Source organism: Falco cherrug, chromosome 1 (genome assembly GCF_023634085.1).
Source record: "Falco cherrug isolate bFalChe1 chromosome 1, bFalChe1.pri, whole genome shotgun sequence".
Lineage (NCBI taxonomy): Eukaryota > Metazoa > Chordata > Aves > Falconiformes > Falconidae > Falco > Falco cherrug.
The window spans coordinates 115,754,910-115,774,690 of record NC_073697.1 but is presented as its reverse complement, the minus strand read 5'-3'; the positions used below and the strand labels follow the sequence as shown (position 1 = coordinate 115,774,690).

Here is a 19,781-nt window from a genome sequence, read left to right as displayed (position 1 = left end):
CCTGATGCCTTGAGTTCTCCTTATAGGATAAACAACTGTGCCTAAGACCTGTATTAGACTCCACACATAGATTTTCTTTAATTGGAAAATAAATAGTGTGTGTCAGAAAAATGGTTGACTCAGGCCACCCACATGGTGTGCCGTCTGGCAGAAAAACTGCCCATTCAGGCCTGACCTGTTTTATAATATTGTAAATACCAGATTTAAGCTGGCTGAAACCATTGATAATTGTACATGGAGGTACCTAGTGGTCACTCAGGAAAAGGTGTGAGTCCTTTCCGTCTTCCAAGGGAAATCTGTCACAGAGTTATTTACCTGCCAAGCTCTTTTTTCGCACAGCGGCTGTCACAGGAGTTCCGTGGGCTGGGGCGTTGGTGGGGCAAAGGCAAAATCCTCTACCCGTGGTAGTATGAGTTAGGGCACAGGATGAGGGGAAGCGTTAGGATTATTGGTAATCTAGTGGTACAAGAACTATCTCTGGTTCTCTAACACCGTTCATGTTAAGAAGAAATCTATGCAGCCTTCAGGAGTTTCTGTTAACGGTATTATAACGTGCCGAGGTGAACAGCGTGACACTTTCCAGCACAGATCTTACAGTGAATTCCCAGTTACTGGCATTAAAGTGTAGCTAGAATTTCACTTTACCTTATGGCAAAAGTTCTGGTGGTTTGGTTTGGTGTTTTAAATCCACAGGAGTATAAGCAGCTGGAAAAAACAGCTTCAATTATTGCGAGATAAGTCAGTGTACTGGACTGTATTTATTCCCAGAACTCTATTAGGCTGACAGTGAAGGCATGTCCTGCTGAAGTGTGTTGATAGTGCTCGCAGGTTCTAGGACAGTAAAACATCAGTGCTGGAACTGAGATCTGCAGAATATTGGAAAATTTTAAAGGTGGCCAATACAGAATGAAAAGTGTACAGCTAAGTAACCTCTTCCCACAGCGGCTTCTACTTGGTTCCCTTCATATATATATACATATTTATATACGTGTGTGTACGTGTATAAATAAGATGGGCAGAGCCTATCTTGGGATGTAGTTTACAGTGCTTAAGTCACACCATCTGATTTTTCAGCTACAATAAAGCATTACAGTGGTCATGGAAATAGGGCCAGGGTTGTAGAGTCTATTAGCTTGTGTTTAAAAGAAAAAAGAAAGCCTAAGAGAGGTTCTGGTTCTTAGCCTTTGTGCTCAGAGGAGCTGCTCATGTTTGCTGCTGTCTAACCCAGCCTGCATCAGCCACAAAGACCTTGTGCAATGGCTAGTAAGTTTAGCCATATTTGTAGTCCCTTGCTATTTTTGTTTGTATTCTCTTTCCATTGATGTTTAATGGAAGAACTGATACGGTTTTTAAGGATTTGGATAGAAAACTGTTCCATTGACAGTGGAAATAGCTCTGAATTATTTTTTGTAGAAACACCTTTTATGTTGCAAGGGAACGCAGCTCTATCTGGCCATTGCCTGACAAGATGTGTAACAGTTCTCTTCCTCTGCAGTTTGGGGCTGTTGGTGTGGCACTGCTTCGGGAGTGAAGCAGCAATAAAGGATGTAAAGTTCAGCATTATGACACTGATGTCAGTGTTCTCCTCTGTGTAGACAGAATGAGGTCACTTTAGGTAAAAGAAAACTATCTTAACCATGGGAAGAAAATGGGTGAGACAGATTGGTAGACACAGAAACTAAGCCAGCCTTTTGCAGACTTCTCTAACTTAATAAATTAATAAACAGCTGTTCGGCTTTTCAAATTTTCTCAGCAGTAAGTGTTGTTAATCAATTTTTAATGCAACAATTAAAAAGATAGGAAAACTGGTATCCAACTTGCACCAGAATAATTGATTTCTGCAAGACCTTAACCATCTTAACTGTTCCACTTCAGTGTAAGAGTTCTGTGTAGATAATATGAATAGATCCAGTGGAAGTTAGAGGAAAACATAGCTATGTTTATTTTACAAAGTCTTCCGAAATGTTACTGGCAACCTAATGGTTCAAAAATGAGGCCACTGTGTATTTTGGATAGCAGGCGTGTATTCTGCGTGCCTATTTATGAGGAATGCACATAAAAAAACATCTGAAATGTTTGGCAGCTAGGGCTGCAAATAATGCTTCCATAGCTACAGTAAGAATACCCAAAATGAAGCAGTAACTGTATGTGTTTAAACACCAAATCTGCTGAATTTTTCAGTTGAAAAACACAAAGTCCAAACCTGTAGGAATGCCCGGACACGGTGTGTTATGACCTAGAACTGAGGGTGGTGTTCCCAGAGCATCCAAAGCAATAGCGCAGCGCTGTGATGCGGAGGGATCTGGTGGTAGATTATATGATTGGGGTGGGCAAAAAGAGGAAGGTTTGTATTACCTACTCTCAGGTGTTCAGTGGAAGTGCCAAGATGAGGCGGCTAGTCTCTGCTTTTAGTTTGCTAAACTGAAAACCCATCATCTCATAGAGGTTTTCTTTTACACAGTCAGTAGCTTAGACCACCTGTTCGCCTGTTTATAAAAACATAATGTGCTCATATACAACTGCAAAATTTGCCCAGCTCCTTATGATACACCCAGATTTAATAAATTTTTAAGCTCTGTAGAAGGACCAGGGTGCGCTGCCCTATTCCTGTGTTCAGTCACACGCCTGTAGCGTTACTTAGGTACATCGCAGGTGAAATACCTGCTGGTAGCACAGAACGGTACTGAAATGCTGCTCTGCTTCTGTTTCTCCAGGTAACTGCATTTTGTGATGTTGATGAAAAGAAAGTAAGAAAAGGATTCTACACTTATGAAGAATCTGAGGTGAGTTGTAAGTACTCTTGCATTCTTCAGTGGGATCTGGAAGTGTTCTGGGAAATGTGATGAAGGAATACGTCACTGATTTTAAATACTTTATAGCAACTGATTTTGGTAAGGAGACTGTGACAAAAGACTAGATAGCTGGGGACTGATGCTGGAGTGCAAACTATGGAGCCAGAACTATGGACCTCACGCTCACTGAAGTCCATTTGGAAAGACAAAAATATATGTACTCTGACAGGGTTCTGATGATGGAGTAAAACATAGTAAAACACTGACAGTTTTTTCTTTTAAGTGGGAGTAGAATGTGGCTCATGATGAATGAAACTCAAATATCTATTAAAGCAAGCTTCCGCAATTAATTGGAGCCTATCTGTATATTATTGTTATGCTGCATCTGAATAAAACTTTGGTATGTTCCTTGGGAGCCTAAAATTGTAGGCAGCAACACTTCATTCCCTAGACAAGGAAGCATGAAATTTAGAGGGCAATAAACAAACCACATAGAAAAAAAAACCAACAATGTTGTCTTTTTGCAGTCTTAATTTCGTGATAGCAATTAAGACCCGGAGTAAAGTTTCATCCAGAGTCACTACCGGCAACAGCTGGTGGAAAGACAGTTCGTAGTTTCACTGGGCATCGGATCAGATCCCGTGGGCGCAGGGTGCGGAAGGGTGCTCTGCCCGCGCTCCCCGGCCGCAGCCCCCGCTGCTTTGCTTGCGATGGGTCTGGCAATCTGTGGCCAAAGGACGGCTTGATTCAGCGAGCTGATCCGGCAGAAAAGGAACCTTAAAATAAAAAGGTCTCCAGCAAGTTATCTTGTGAATCAAATTACCCTGAGGTTGCACGATCCTTGTATCTGATGGGAGCAGGACTGGGGGGAGGGGAGGGGGAGAGCAGGGGCACCCCTCAGGCGCAGTGCTCTAGCTTGGATCGGAGCGGCTGTACAACCAGATTCTATGCCAGGAAGCTAATGAGTGTTTTCAGCTGCATGAAAGCAACTGGAGTTCAGGATTTTGACCTGGAATAGTGAGGACTCGCCACCTACCAGTGCAGGGATACTGTCAGCATCGTTGTCAGAGATCCCGTGCGCTTGTCTTCCTAAGACACACCCATCCTGTCAGATCAGTTGTAAAGAAGATTGTACCGCAGTTGTTGTGAATCCTTGGAAGATTCTGGTTTGGATCTGTGGTGAAGTCCCAGCTGGGCGCAACCATTAACAGCTCCCACCGAGGGCAAGATGCTCCTGTGCCTGCTCTGACGCTTCTCTGGGGGCACTGTAAGCTGACGGAGCTCCCTAAAGCTGCAGAAAATTAACCTGCTGACAACAGAATGAGCATTTTTTTTTTTTTTTTTTATGGGGTAGGCTGTGAAAGCCTTGCAATCAGATCAAAGAGGGAATTGTTTGGGAAAGGGCTAAAAGTAGAGCTTGGAGGTAAGGAAGCAGTGGAGGAGAGGAGAGAGACCTTCTCCTTCCAGCAGCAGAAAGACCTGGTGTAATGTGTAACTTTGAACAAAGAAACGCAATTGTATGGAAAGATTATGGTAAGAAAATAAGGGGTACTGGAAGTGACTGGCAAAATAATGAGAGGAAGCATGTGACCAGATGGACTATTTAGCACGAGGTCTCAGAATAATTCTTTCCTCTTTTAGTGTTTAGTAGCTCCTAAAACTTGGCTAACAAGTAACCATGTGTGCATGTCTGCTGCTTTTTTTCCTGCAGGAGAGACCAAAACCCCAAATTCCTATACGTCACTTCAGAGACGCAACTCCACCCTTCATTATCTGCGTGAAGCTGGTGAGTACCTTTACTCCGAGCTTAATGTCAAAATCAGTATGTGCTCCTTATGAAAATGAGTTTCTCTTTACTGTATGTAGCTTTTCCCAGAAGCTTTTACTATGCAACTGAATGGCCTTTTTTATCAAATTGCTTGTGCAGAGTGTTTTGGGGATTGAAAACAGCACTATTAAGTAAAGTAGTAACAAGAATAATAAAAAGTAAGCTTCTGTAAAGGAGCTTGGATCTGGTTTACTTTCTTGCCCAACAACATTCGATACACAAAGAAGCATATACAGTCAGCCACCTGGCCTTGTTTAGTCCTCGTGTTCTGCAGCCCCTATGTACAGCAGAGTCTTTGTTTTTTAAATCAGACCTTAAAAACCATTTTGTTTGCCACTGCCAGTTCTGAAGCCTCTTCTGTGCCCGACTGTGGTATCTTCCTTATTTCAACTGGTTTAATTGACCTAATAACTTAACTAGAAGATGATAACCAGCAGTTATTTTGCTGTTATATTTAAAATGGCAAAGCACAATGTATGGGATGACACAGAGGTTTTAAAGCAAAATTGCAAATACATTCTAGTTAAACAAGTCTCTAGCAGTAACTAAAACCTGTAGCTACGTATAAACACCAACGTTCGAGTGCTGTACCAGGTCTGTTCAGAGGTTGATTAGCTGAATCTCATCGCATCTGGTGCAGTGTGTTTTTAACTTCGCACTCCCAACTTATGATCAACTCTGAGATCATAACTATGCGTAGCAAAGCCAGACTGCACGTACCTTAGGGCATTATCATGTACTGTTGGTTGATAAACTCTTGGATAAGCTAGTAATATTACAACTAATTTAATTTTTCATACTACATACAATGGTGGGTGGAAGTCCCTAGACAAAACATCTGTGCAACCTGTTATAAAGCACATTTAATTTGCGAAGCCCTTACAATGAGACTATTATACAACATCTTGTCTGAAAACTCTGGTCCATGCCTTCAGTTGTGATTTCAGTGTATTTTCCACTCATGGTCACTGAGCTGAGTGGAAATCCACTTGCTGATCACAGAACACTGCAGGCCATAGTATCGTTTAAGTTAGTGAGCAGTATTTTCTTTGGAAATACAATTTGACCTACTTGAAACAGTTTCAGAGTCTGTAAAGTTGCTTCTGGAATCTGTCTTTGAAGCAGCTCACTTTTTAGGAGAATTTAAGGTCAATAGCCATTCAGATGGAGGCAAATGTCTAGAAACTGCAGGCAAGTTACCTCCTTACCCTCTCACTTCATGGCTGCGTTAGTTGATACTGTGAACGCTGGTGTTCCAAGAGCTGATGCTGAGAACACCCTAGTGTTCTAAGTAAAAAAAGTTCAGTGTGCATGGAGTTCCAGCAGCATTACACATCAGGAAAACAAGATAGTGGCCAAAGAGACAAGACCAATGCTGATGATAAACTTGCGTAACACCACAGTGAAAGTCTGCAATGGAGCTTCCTTTTCTACAGATTTTAAACAGACGGATACCTGTTAATAATATGAGCCTCACAGCACACCTATGTTGTTACACCATGTTATTATTTTAATATTAGGAAGACATAGATTCAGACTGTTAGAAAACCAGATTTATAATAAAGAACTGAAAGCAAATTTTTCTGTTAGCAGTGCCTGATACCCTGTTATCACCTGCGAAACCACAGACAACGTAAGAAAGAAATAAACCACCACAGATCTATCTGTGCCAAAGTGTAGGAAGAGTAAAACCCAGTGGAGAGGCATCAGAGGGTCTCGGGAAGCAAGCAGCGGTGCTCCGAGTCCCACTCCACAACCAAGCCTGCTGGACCCTCCTTTTCTCCACCACTGGGTTTCGCAGCCGACCTTAAGCAATAGTTTTTAGCAGCCTCTTTCAGCCATTGTCATACATTGTGTGTTTTATTACTGTTGAGCGTCTTTGTGGAGGCTGCCAGAATCCGTGACATTCCGCCCTTCCTACTTGGAGGGTCGTGGGTGGATTGAAATGGCCACAGTTTTCAGCAGCAGTTTTGTCATGGAAAGTAGTTTTCTACCAAAACAAAACAAGTTGATAAATGTCTGTGGTTTAAAATACTCGGGTATCCTGCCTGCAGCAGCTTTCACGCTTCTACACCTGACCACTAAAGGAAATGGTTTCTAAATGGGTTGAGAAAAGCAGAGTAACTTTTTCATTCATTCATGTTGATAGAGCGCAGGCCAGTGTAATGCTGAGCGTCAGTCTTTGCTGTATTTGGAGGTCGTTTGCCTCGCTTGCTGTGCAGCCCACATCTGAATTCACGGCTAAAAGCAAAACTTCCCACTTGCTTTTCTTTAATCACCTTTTCTACTTCTCTTCTTCCAGCACGCTTTTTGAAAGTGGGAGCACAGGAAGAAGTAGGATGGGGATAACTACATAAAATATTAAGACTGCATCAAATGAAAAATGTTGGGGTTTGTGCTAGCTTTTGCTCCCTCTCTGATGCTGTTCACCCAGATTTATCAGATCAAACTGTGCAAAAAACATTGCTGTGACAAAAGTCCCAGACTGCTGAGAAAGACTGTATTTAAAATAAATTAATTTAAATGTATTTACAATTAAAATATAAAAGACAAAATTCCTTTGCAAAAAAGGGCACTATCCTTGTGCTTACTGTGAGGGGAAAAAGAGGAGTCCTGTGTTAAAAGAGTTACAAATGGCCTGTATTTTCAAACCATTCTGGGCCAGTAGCTTTCCCCAGCTCTGTTTCAGGTCGTGCAGCAAGTGTGCAACACCCCCAGTGAACGTACGGACGTTTCTTGGCAGACGGCTGCCGATGCAACAGCTACAACCCAGCTCCATGTTGCACGGAACTGTTGGAACTTCATGTAAGGCAGAATTAGCTGCACGTCCTCTTAGATAATTTCTTAATTTAACTAATTAATTAAAAGTCATAACATAACAAAAAAAATAATTTAATTAATTAATTAAAAGTCATTAACAAATTCCTAAACATCCCAGTCTTTCAGATTTAGCATTATTATTTCCCAAAGTAAGTTCATCACCATGCTTCTGAAGAAGAAAGTGTTATTTTGCTGTTTGTGGTGGGGGATTATTTTCAGTTTTGGTACAGACAAAACCTGCATGTTTCTATGCAGCTCTAAGAGGGTAATTCTGAAGATTAGATATGTTTATTAAGTGGGTCACTTGCAAGAAATGACTCTGCTGGCCGTGTACCCGGAGCAGGGTTTTCTTCATTATTTTTTCAGGCAGTTCCTTCTTGCTACCACTGCCATGAGGTTGTTACCATATAAAATCATTTTTAAAAAGCAGTCATCTGACATGATCTTTTGCTCAGTTTGTATTTTAAAATGGCTTCGCAACAGTCTGGAGCTGAAATTCTGTTCTGTGTGCGTGCTGGGTTTCTGCTGAAGAGAATAAAACTGTGGCTTTAGCTCGTCAAAACTGCGTCGCTGCCCGCGGCCCCGCTTCACCCGAGGGTTTGTTTGCCCTGGGTGTTTTCCCTTGCTTTGAGGTAAATAAAGCAAAATGCTTAGAAATCATGTATTGTGCTCTGGTTTGGCACGGGTGCCAAGTGCTTGAAATGAAAGGGATTCTTATTTTTCCGTCTCCCTAATTAAACTAGTCTGATCGTATGCAGTTGTCAGTGAATTCACTGTTAGGCCAGTTACTGTACAACCCGGCCGTGTTCTGTCACCTCAGTCTTGTGCTCTGGGAATGGAAGGTTTCGTTTTAACTCTCCTGCTCAATTTACCATCTGGGCTCTTCTACATATAAATCTCTGTGGTTTTTTAACCCTTCTTTAGAGCAGGTTGATTTTTAAGCTAAACGCAACCGTTTTGTACCCTGTGTCCTAACTTGTGATATCTTGGGTTTGTGAAATCGTTAGTGGAGGCTAAAGGCTGTAACCAAGGCTGACACTTCTGAGCAGAATTCCCGGTTGACGAGAGCAGCAAGTTTTGCTGCTGGACCAGTGATGGTTTGGGATCTTAACTGAATTGAGAAACTAGGACCCAGTCCTTCAAAGTATTAAATACCATCAAGTAGTCTTGATTTCAAGAAGTAAAAAAAAAAAAAAAAAATCACAAAAAATACTCAGCATCGTTCACAATTAGGGCCTTATCGCTCAGATAAGAAACTGGTTACCTCAGGGAAGTGGAGGCCTTGCTTAAAAAGCCCAGTGCCAGGGGCCCTTTCCTGCCCTTCCCCAAATTATTCATTACTGTTCTTTTTTTAAAACAGAATTTTTTTTTACAGAATGTAAACATCAGAGCTCACTTATGAATTTTATGACTGGTGGTTATGGATTTTGTTGAAGTTCTGGGTCACGTGATGTCATCTGCTGTATTTTTTGACGCTGGTGACAGTAGAGCGCAGGAGGAAGGGCACCTGTGGCTGGTGGGGGCGAGCGGGCTGAACCGGCCGCAGGCAGCAGGAACAACGCGGAGGTTTGGAGGGGAAGGTCGGCTTATTTGGGTACCAGGCTCCCGGCTGATGGAGACGGCGGCGTTCCTTGAATGGAGCCTCCCAGCAACGCCCAGATGCTACCAGTGCCTTTATAAGCAGCTCAGCTGATGAGTCCAAGGCGAGCTGGGAGGTACAGTCCTCCACGTGGGACAGAAGCTTTCGTTTCTGAACGTAGGTTCGTTAAAGATCCCAGAGCAATTTTTCAAATCCGTTACTCCAGCCAAAGCCTAGCGTTCCGCCTCCTCTAACTCCAGTGTCGGTTGGACTCTGTTTTCGTACTGTCCTGCCCTAGACACTTGTGCGCTGTTCGAACAGCATCGCTGCTGCTCTGGGCCAGCCAAAAGAACCAGCACTCTCTCTCTCACCTGCCTCCTATAGTTTTGTAAACTTCAATTTTTTATTTTTTTTTTTGGTGCCATTCCTGAAGATCCGTAGAATTAAGGACTCCAGGAAGACCAAAGCTCATGGAGCAAATCTACCAGGCTCCTGTTCGGATAATGTAACCAGGGCTCCAAAGGAAATGCTGTTAACTATGCAAAATGTTTCATTTGCTCGATGAAAGGTTTGTTTCATCAGCCAAGCTAATCATTGTTCAAAATCTACAAAACCCACTGGTTTGTCAGACTCATTCCTTGGGTCTGTTCTCTGGAGATGCCTGCGTTGGAAGGTGGCGCGTGCCGGTAGGTGACAGAGGCGCCACAGTGAGCTGTGTAACATCCCCCCCACCCCACCCTCCCCCGACTATACGAACACCAAGTTCTCGACATACACTTGCTTTTTGAATGGAAACATTTCTGAGCCTCAGTTTATTTATGTTTAGTTCTGCAAATGGGACTTTCTTCTGTGGTCTAAAGAACCGAATTACCAAAACCTGTCACAACCTGAAATGTGTTTATCTGGTTGATCTAATTCTCTTTTTCTCCCCTCACAGGATTTGACAGGTGGAGCGTTTGAAGCAAACCTGAACATGCTGAACTTGAAGGAAGGGATGGATTACTACCACTTTAACTGAAAACCAAGGTAAGGCGTGACACTGAAGCTGTGTTATTCTCCGTGTATAGGAAGACCAAAGCGTTCAGAGGTTTAGAATCTCTTAGTAATTTGCGCCTCATTAAATTAATCTTTGTGCTGAGTAACCCCTTTCTAAGGCGCACCTAGTTACACCGTGGATAATGCTATTTGCTCATTTTACTATGGCACATCACTTGTTTACCAAACTCAGTTTGATTGTTAAATTGTATTTCTAATTGAAATAACCACCAAACACAGGCCAGAGGTGTGCCAGAGGGTTGTCACCACAGGGAAGCCTTACAAACATCTCAGGCAAAGCCCATAACCTCTAGAAGCACCAAGAGGTTTCTGTCAAACACTGCTCGGGCCCTCAGCTGGTGCTGCCCGCGGGGAAGCTCCGCACAGCGCTGGAGCTGGCAAAGCGTGGCACCCTCTGCTTCGGGGCTGCGTGAGAAGTACAGGTGTGTCTGTAACATCAGCTGGCAGCCAGACGATCATCTGTACAGCTGCTCGTAATTTTCACTGAACCTTCTCAGGTTTTGGTCAGGCAGTAACCCTGATCTACGCTGAATTTCATCTGCCAGCCAGGTTGCAAGTATACTTCAGAAATACTGAATTATGTAATTTATTGTTATCTTCTTAAAAAGAATCTTAGAGACAGGCAGGTTGTAGTTTTGGAAATGGCTTGGGTTTAGCTCCTCTGCCCCAATTTTTCCTTCCTTTCACATTTTCATAGGTGTGTGTGACAGCGCCGCTCTTCTACTTGAAGTGCTGGGATAGTGGGATTTAATTAGTACCATCAAACAACACAGTGTAATTAGAATATCTTGTTGTCCTCCCCGTCACATTAATCTTACCAAAAAGAAATGTTATAGCCATTTCATTTTATAGTCAATAAGAAATGATCTAAATTTCTAGTAGTGGCCTGAAGTATAGTCCACTTCTGTTCTTCAAAGGAAAAAAAATAAAGCTTCAGTCCCTAAAGCTAGTTTTTACCACAGAAACCCCCACATTTGCTTGAAATGGTTATATAAAAAGCTATTAAGAGAGGCTTTGACTTTAGCTGAAGTGAAACCTTTGTTTCACAAAGTCCTTTGTTCGTCCACGGCCTAAGAATAACAGACTTATCCACAGAGACACTTTCTATATTCAGGAAGACTTAATTACCACTCAGTGTTGCCATTTTTACCGCTAAAAACAATTCTTTCAAGAGACTAATGCAGCAAGTCAGGTTTAATACTTCATGTGTGTACAGCAAGCACAGGCTGAACGGCTCCATTCAGACTTGTAGAAGTACAAATCACCGACATCAAAAAAAAAAAAAAACCCAGGTCAGTCGTGACAGCAGTATGAAGAGAAACCGCCATCTCGTGGCTACAGATAATGACGTTAAAAACTAAAAACAATGAATCTTGCCTTCCTGTGGCACATCGTACAGTGCCGCTTTAAGACATAATCTCTGCCTCTTATTTTGTCAAGCACTGCACTTCACAGCTCGTGCCGAGAATCCACTTTGTCAGGATGCTGCAGCACAAACTCTTCCAGTCCTACCTGAGCCACGAGCTTCAGCTGACAAAGCAGTGCCTGCGACTTCCTTACACTGAACTCTGCAAGACAGAAAGAAAAAAAGAGGTCACGTGGAGTAGGCACGCATCACTGGTTTAGCAGTATCCCAATCATGTAATTAAGTAAACTAAACCAAGAAGAAAATGTAGACATACAAAGATGTAACATTTATAGTCCTTTTTAACACTAATTTTTAACTACCCTCTAGCAAATTTTATTTGGACAAGTTTTAAAGGAAGGGTAAGTGTTGATTTCAGCTGAAATCCATTTCTTTCACCTTTTCATAATGTTAGGCTTGGCTTTCTCAGTTGTTTCTCCGCTGCTCTGAGGATATGTGAGCTCTCGAGGAAAAGCAGTGTTGTGCGCTCTTGTGTGAGCACAGCCTGGCTGCTGCTAGGGACAGCTGGGCAGCTGTGGAGTCCTTGGCGTTCAGTATCGCCTTCACAGTGAACTCCAGCAGTTCTCAGGGCAGGCGCAGGCTTAACTCTTTTTGCTAACAGTTATACTATTTGTTTATGTTAAAAGAGGAGAAAAAAGGTAAAATTCCAGAATCAGCACGTAACTTCCAGATTGCACATAATACTGCTTGTGACAGTTCCATCTGAAATACCGATACATGTATTTGGCTGTTTCTTATTATTTTGTTTACATTGGGAGATAATTATTGGAGACTGAAAAATGAGGAGAAAACTAAGGAACAAGTAAGTTTTTTTGAGATCAGGGAGTTCATCTTGTAACATCTTTAATTTGAACATAAAATTTCTTTTAGTTGACTAGAAAACAGCACTGCTCAGGTCAATTTTTGCTCTAAAGCCAATTCCTTGTATGGGTGAGAGGTTCAGATTCTTGTTTTCCAGAATGGCAGAAATGTTAGTTACAGGTTTCTTAAAACTTACTAAAAGCAGAAACCTGCAGACATGACGGTAAAAACTGGAAAATGGGTAAAGAAACTGCCATGGGGGCAGCAGGGTGTCTTTGAAGGCTATTCATGGATGTCTTGAGTATTAGTCTTCTGACCAATTTTTTAAAGATATATATATTTATATCAATGACAACTCAGGAAAATATAGGATCTACTTACAGCAGGAAGCACCTTCAGTGTAAGGGATGATGAGACTATTACACAGGAGGAACTGGCTGACCTCAAGGACTCGCACAGTCACATCCCAGCCAGCCAGTGCAGCCGGCAGTTTAAAAACACCATTAGCCAAGGTCACCCTCAGCGGCCGTGCAGGAGAAAAGACTTGGTGGCTTTCAGCCCCAGATGCTGCAGCTGTGAAAAATGCTACGGCAGTTCTGAAGTGGAACTGTGCAGGGCAACATTGCATAATTCTAGTCACAAAAATAATGGTGTTCAAGTATTTCAGAAAAGGAAGGTATTTCCCAATTAGGAAAAGCTTAGGAAAGACAACTGCATGGGTGATGTTTCTGCATTCTAAAATAATTACAAAGAACAAAACCTTCCTAAAACAACAATAAAAATCACAAAGCCCAAGAGCAAGTTAATATACCACTGGTTTTAAGCTTAATCAGTTTACAGAATAGGTTATATGCTGTGGGTGCCTGTGATGCCAGGGAAGAAGCCTTGGATCATCAAGCACTTCCACCTTCTCTTGCATACCCAAAAATAATTTTTCTTTGTGAATTGTCATGTTAACACATGTTCTCTAAACCAGTAATAATTCAGCCTCCTTATCTTTGGACAGAGAGGAAAGGAACCTCTCAGAACCCCTTGAAAAATTCTGTACTTCTGCAATACTGAGCAGATGGGCAATTCCAAACTATCTGCATTAAAATGAAATGGGACCTACATATGGCTAAGTTGTCTGTCATCCTATGAACGTATAGCTTTTAGATTATATTCTTCCTCTTAGGCAGCGTTAGAATTCTGTGGTTTGCACAACATCTCAGGTTATAATTCTGCTGTTGAAATTGACGGGGAATTTTTAATCCCTTTTTCTTTCCCCAGAAAGGGCAGACGAGCAGTTTTTGAAACATCTGTACTGCATTATTTAATTCCTGCATTTTGTTTGAGTAAGATGTCACACTGCAAGCCTGGAATGGTTTCAAGAAAGGAGAGTGGAAGGGCTTAAGCCAACAGTTTCAGCAATTCCATCTATTCTGGAGTTAGCTGTGAGGCCGTTCCTCCTGGTGCACACGGGTACGTTCAGGAACCGGCGCAGAACCGCAGCTGTTGCACAGAAGTTCCCGGCAGGCTTGGGGGAACAACTGATCGTTCCTGTGGTATTTACAGACCCCCCCGGAGCACATTTCCGTACTTCACCTTGGATACCAGCTGCGGTTTGGGCACTTTCATGAGATCACAGAGGCAGTTGCGTTTCTCTCGTACTACTGGCAATTCAGCTTCCCTGCATGAGGAAGTATTTTCCAGTTAATTCAGAAATAAAACCCCGAGGTTAGCTACATACATACAACTTCTTAAGCTATCCATTTTGTTATTATATGGCTATGTACGCGTCTGTTCTTTCACGTAGGTTTCAAATCTTAGAAGTTTTTGGGGTGTGTCACATTTTAAGGATAATGTAACATTTTTGTACCACCTGAAGCCAGATAAACCATAAACATACACCAGATCTTCCACAAGTGACCCGTTACTAGTAAAATGTCCAAGACAATTCCTTTAGGCTTTTGTATTCAAAAAATCCCCACTTATTCATACAACCCATTCACTAATTTTTTATTTAAAGCTACAGCTCCTTTTTTGTTTAAGACTACTTCACGTCAAGAATTAAAATAAATGCCAGTGGATTTGGAGAACATTCTACAATCTAAAGAAGCCTTCTCCTGAAACAGAAAATCCAGACCTAAAACTTGTGAGCCTTTTAAAAAGTTTCTGAAGTAGTATCATGTCGATGAGGTAATTTCCTCAAGAACTGTCAGTTACAAAAAGCCCCTAAATGCCAAAAATCCATACAGACAACATTCTTTTGCATGTTGTAAAAATCTACCACTAACTGGAATGCTGTGGGACTGGAGACTGCCAAATATTATTCACCATTTACAGTAGATTTATTTTGCTTTTCTTAAGTAACTGTAATGTTACTTGTATGTAACTGTACCTGATTTTGTACATGTAACAGTGTACAAAAACTATAAATGTGCTATTTAAAAATGTAACTCTTAGCACGTAAACAGAGTTCAAAACCGCAGAGAGAAAGCATAAAGGGCAAGTTAGAAATAATCTTAACTTCTGGTTTTCTGACACCTTGGACAATTTATCATATTTAATACTGGAAACCTTCCTGTAGCTAAACAAAACTTATATAAAGTAATTCTTTTAACTCTGAATTATATAATCATAAACTGTCTATAGTTTCAACAACGAACAAATATGCATATGCCAGTAATTATAGTCTTCCCCAAATACAAATTCTCATTTGGCTTCCGGATGTTAATGCTTATTGTAATTCAGAATTTACTACGATTGCTTTGGCACTGGGAGAGCTTGAGAAGAACAAGCCGCTCTCGCTGACACTTCGCAATGACTTCAAACCTCTTCCTTTGTAAACAGTTCAAGCCTACCACGATAAAACAAGTTTTAAGTAAACTAGCTCTTCATCTTTAATCTTAGTGCAATGGGCATATGGCAACAGGGAACTCAGAGCAAGTCCTGAGCTAAGACAATAAAACAGGCAGCCAGTCACACCTTAAAAATGACAACGTGAAAACACAATATTTATTTTTCTGAAGTGGTTTTTACAACTATTTTGCTTTGGTTTAGTAACCCATTTATGAGCAGAACTGTGCTACCACCGCTCTTTCTGTAGCAATTTGGTGTGTACCGCTTCTAATTTTGGTATTGTAAACATCCCTGTGTGACGGCAGTAATCCAAGCCTATTCAATTGTTTCTGTTAACAAATTCTTTATGTAACTTCTGAGCAAGCCTGCTCTTAAATTCAGGTTTCATAAGCGAGCACTGAATCACACTAAATAAGTAATTTTAACAACAGGCAGAATTGTTGATAACCAGTTCTTCAAATCTGAGACAGTTATTCTAATTCTGAGCTGGAAAATTCAGAATAGCAGCAGCCACTGCTTACAATGACAAACTTAGTTTTCTTTTCCCAAATATAAAATTATTTAAGCTCAGCGCAGAAATGAACTGGAAAGTAATTAACAGTTAAATAACGTAAGCCTGCAGTCTGAAAAAATGTAAACCACAGCCTTAAGGTGTATTTGTTCTTTAAACATAGCTAGATACATTTATTTCCATGAAATGTCAATGAAGACAAAAAGCCATTTAATATAATGACTAAATAAATCATATTTTTTTTTATATCTGTCTGTTCTCATGTATTAACTTTGACTACTGTTTGAGGCAGGGTGCTGGGCTAGTAGACCTATGACCGTCAACTCTTACAAGGAAAAACGTTTAACATGGCAGCAAAACTAATAAACTAATTAGTATCTTAAAATGCCGTATTTTCTCAAATATCTGAGGCACAAGTCTTTTATAAACTTTTCCAAGTGACTGTAACACATAATGCTAAAATTCGCAGAAAGAGAATAAACTAGTGCCAAGACCATGGTGAGTGTCCCCTCCTGTCACTCCAAGGGTGCCGACGGAACAGGTTCCTCCCGCCCCAGAACGCCCTTTGCTGCTCGCTGAGTCTTGCTGGCGAAGGACGGACCCTGTTCCCCCCGCCCAAGCAAGGAGCTAACATGACAGGTAACAGCAGGTAAAAAAATGAATCAAAGCGGTTGTTGAATTCATGCAGTCATATGCTTGGGAAACATCTGAACTGTTCAAGTCAAAATATTTGCTCGAATACAATATTTGTAGCATTTTGAGTCATTACATTTCATGGGAGATTTGAGCTGTTCTGCTAATGCTGTTGTTTTCCAGCCTGCAAAGATCCTTCCTTTCCCCAAATCCTGCCAGTGCTTATAAATGCCAAGAAACTGTCTGTGCAGTTGACATCCGACTGTTTGCACAGCACAGTCTCTCTCTGTTTCATGGAGAATTTCCAAGATTTCCTCCCTTTTTAAGTTGTTAGAAAAACATGGATATTTTACCTTATCTAGTGGTGATTTTATACACACGGCTTCCAGTGGGACAATATACTGGATGGTTCTTTAGAACAGAAGAATTCCTTTCAGCAATGCTTTTTGGCCTAGAAGCAATGAATAGCTAAAACTACACCATTGTTTCTTACAGCATCCTTGCCATCAGCTTTCAAAGGCATCAACGTTCCTTTAACTTCTGCGGTACAAACACAATTTCAGCTCTTATTACTGTCTGGCAACAAATTCACTCACTCACCAGTTGGTATCGCTGAGTATAGTCATGACCTCATCCATAACGGCAGGATCCACCACGTCGCTGTAGGTTATCAACATCTCGTAAACCTGACTGGCCGTTGTCTTCCGGACCTACGGGGAAGAGGCCGAGGAAGCTTTAGTGAAGTATCCAGAGTCCTGGATGGAAGAGCCCAGTGCCAGTACTGGTTCCTCACGCTGACCATCATTTTATGGTGGGCGCTTTGTAATGCTCAGAGCGACGCTCTGTTCCTGCCCCTGCCAGCGATTTGCTGCAGGAAGAGACGTCATCTCTGTACCTCAAGGAAATTCCCGCTACTACATCTGGTATATTTTCACTCCACTTTTGCAGGATTTCAGATTAAAAAGGTGACAGCTCTGTCCCTCACAGGGCACAAATGTTTGAGACTGGCCCAACAGAAACGTTTCTTTTCTTGAAATGACTCTGAGCCAAAGTCTGGCTCTAACTTTGGTTGCTGTGGGCTCAGACTTCCCAGCCTGGACAGTGGAAGAGTCAAAGAAACTCTTAATAAAAACTGTTGGGAGATAGATGATAATGTGAGTAACATCAGGTTTTTACACTCTGGTTTCCAGCAGCATTTTTCCCAGAGCGCTGTTCAGCAGCAATGCTGGAGTGCGCACAGAAAAAGCGAGCGAGGCTGGTTTCTGAAGTACAATGTATAGGAACACACTACATGTCAGACAGCAAAATTGCAACAGAGACAAATCCTGGTTTGGTGTTTCAAGAAAGCCTGGTGATAACCAAAGGAAGGCAAAGAAATTCCAGGGTTTTTTCTGAAGCAGCAGTGCCAAACTAAACTGACCCATTTGTAAAACCAAAATATATTTATGATGTAAAGTACCAAAAACCCATGAAATTGAAATGATCTCTCTTCGGTTCTTACAGTGTGCCCTTCCTGCAAACAGTTCCTCGTGTAGCAAGTACACACAACATGGGAACAGTTGGAATAAAAATCTGAAGTATCCAACTTTGCCGAGTACCGTTTGATTTCAACCTTAACAAAAAGCAATAGGCAAAAGTAAACGGTGTTAGAATAAACAGCGTTGGTTTGCATTGGCCCAACACCAGGCTATTCAATGCGTTCTCGAGCCACTTTTAAGACCCCATGGGCTGCAATTACCTCTGACAGCCTTTGTTTCTGCTCCCCCACTCGACTATAGACGCAGCTTGGCGGCCACCAGTGGCAGCGGAGGCAGCGGATCCTCACATCCGCACCGGAACATCCACAAATGTTCCCGGTGAAACCCCAGTGCTGACCCCGGAGCCACTGCAAGCTGCCACTGGTGTCCGGCTGTCACAGCAGCTGCGAGTTGTGGCTCCCAGGTTTTGTAGAGTGAAAAAAACTCCAAACCTTACTAAGTCAACAAAAATGTTAAAGGCCTAAGATAGTAGTATCTCACATATGATCTCCTCTTACACATACTCAGAAGTTATAACTCGGGGGTTTATGCTCTGTTTCAGTGCATTATATCAACAAGGTAAACTTCTGATAAACCTTCCTGCATTGCACAAGTTTTCATCCCACCTGACAAAAGGAACAAATATATTTTTTCTCGAACCAGAATTACTATTGTGTTGCTACTATCAGAAATATCACAACACTAACAGTAACTTATCTGATTGGCGCTTTCAAGCCCTAAACGGTGAACAAATCTTCCCTGGGCTGGGTGCTGTGTAAAAGAAACAAATGACTGAGGCACCTAAATTGCTTCTAATTTAAAACAGTAAGGACAGAAGGTGGAAAATCGGCAAGTGGAACAGCCAGGCACGCTGCAAGCATCCATTAGCCTTTTCAGGTGGCAGCGTTGCAGATAGCTGACCCTTGAGAAATAAAACCTCTTCTATACATGAATATCTGTTAAAAATGCTGCTTTCATGCACTTTGAATTAGTTTTTACTTGTAAAGTATTTAAAATAATACATGTGATAAATATGCCATGTCTGCAATACTTACTACAGGAAACGGATGGCAAAGGAGGAGAAACAACTGGAAGAAAACTTTCTCTCTCATGTCTCCTTGAAATTGAATCAGGCCACAAAACCTAGAAGACATAAGAAATAAATAGATCTTGTGTTAGAACTGCAAAAGTACATTTTGAGGATCAGAATGACGTGTACCAGAAAAAAGGGCGGGAGGGCAAACTTTGCTGCCCCCAGGAAATCTCAGCTCTAAGTGCTGTGGGAAAGCAAACACGGCGGGTAAGCGCACCAAAATCCTGCAGGGTTACTGAGATGCCACACATCTATGCCAAGGACAAATACGGCTTAAAGCTCCTCACCGGCAGCACCAAAGTCTGCGCTAAAACCCACGTGTGACTCAGGCTCTCACAGACGAGAGCCTGGGCCGGCTGCACACGGCGGGGCAGCGCTGCAGGAGAGACGATGAGGGAAACATGGGCTGCACCTCAGTTTAGGCTTTCGTACACCCTGAAAACGTGACCAGTAAGTGATACGGAAGTCAATAAAACCACTGCCTGCCATTGTTATACCCGAATAATTTTGCCAGGTTGCTGCCCACAAACCCTTACACTGCCTTGCAATGCTCCGGCTGGTGTTTTCCCTCCTCCCCTCACCCCACGTCACCCTTCCCGGTGCGGTTTTGGGTTTGGTTTGCCGCCCCTGCTGCCTGCGCTGCGGGCTTTCACCCTGCAGCCAGGAATGGTGCAAGAACGTTCAGCAATTTCCAGTGCACGTACAAGATCTAATGGATTTTGCATATTTTATACATTTTGCATTGGCATGAGTCGAGCTCTCTACAAACAAAAAGGAAATGATTCACTGCATCTGTAAGAATTACCAGTAAGAATAACATACCCTAAGTAATCTTAAGAATAAAAGTAGTTTAATTTCATCAGATCCTTCATGTTTTCACTCCA

General features: G+C 42.0%; 2 protein-coding genes across 4 annotated transcripts in view; one reads left to right on the top strand and one right to left on the bottom strand.

Moving 5' to 3' along the window:
- B3GNTL1 (UDP-GlcNAc:betaGal beta-1,3-N-acetylglucosaminyltransferase like 1) overlaps window positions 1-15,900 on the top strand; it is a 132,735-nt gene extending 116,835 nt beyond the window's left edge. The window contains exons 10-13 of the mRNA XM_055722655.1: window positions 2,715-2,783; window positions 4,504-4,578; window positions 9,957-10,045; window positions 13,572-15,900. Coding sequence (XP_055578630.1) covers window positions 2,715-2,783; window positions 4,504-4,578; window positions 9,957-10,037 — 225 coding nt within the window. The 3' untranslated portion in view covers window positions 10,038-10,045; window positions 13,572-15,900. The remainder of the gene's footprint in view (window positions 1-2,714; window positions 2,784-4,503; window positions 4,579-9,956; window positions 10,046-13,571) is intronic.
- Window positions 11,177-19,781, bottom strand: part of TBCD (tubulin folding cofactor D) — a 129,600-nt gene continuing 120,995 nt past the window's right edge. Inside the window, exons 37-40 of one of the 3 annotated variants that reach the window (XM_055722637.1) lie at window positions 18,860-18,947; window positions 16,888-16,997; window positions 13,887-13,971; window positions 11,177-11,643 (exon numbers count right to left, since the gene is read on the bottom strand). In XM_055722637.1, coding sequence (XP_055578612.1) covers window positions 11,632-11,643; window positions 13,887-13,971; window positions 16,888-16,997; window positions 18,860-18,947 — 295 coding nt within the window. In that variant the 3' untranslated portion in view covers window positions 11,177-11,631. Of the gene's footprint in view, window positions 11,644-13,488; window positions 13,972-16,887; window positions 16,998-18,859; window positions 18,948-19,781 lie in introns of those variants that run through there. The other 2 variants (XM_055722629.1, XM_055722620.1) reach the window with 2 other exon arrangements.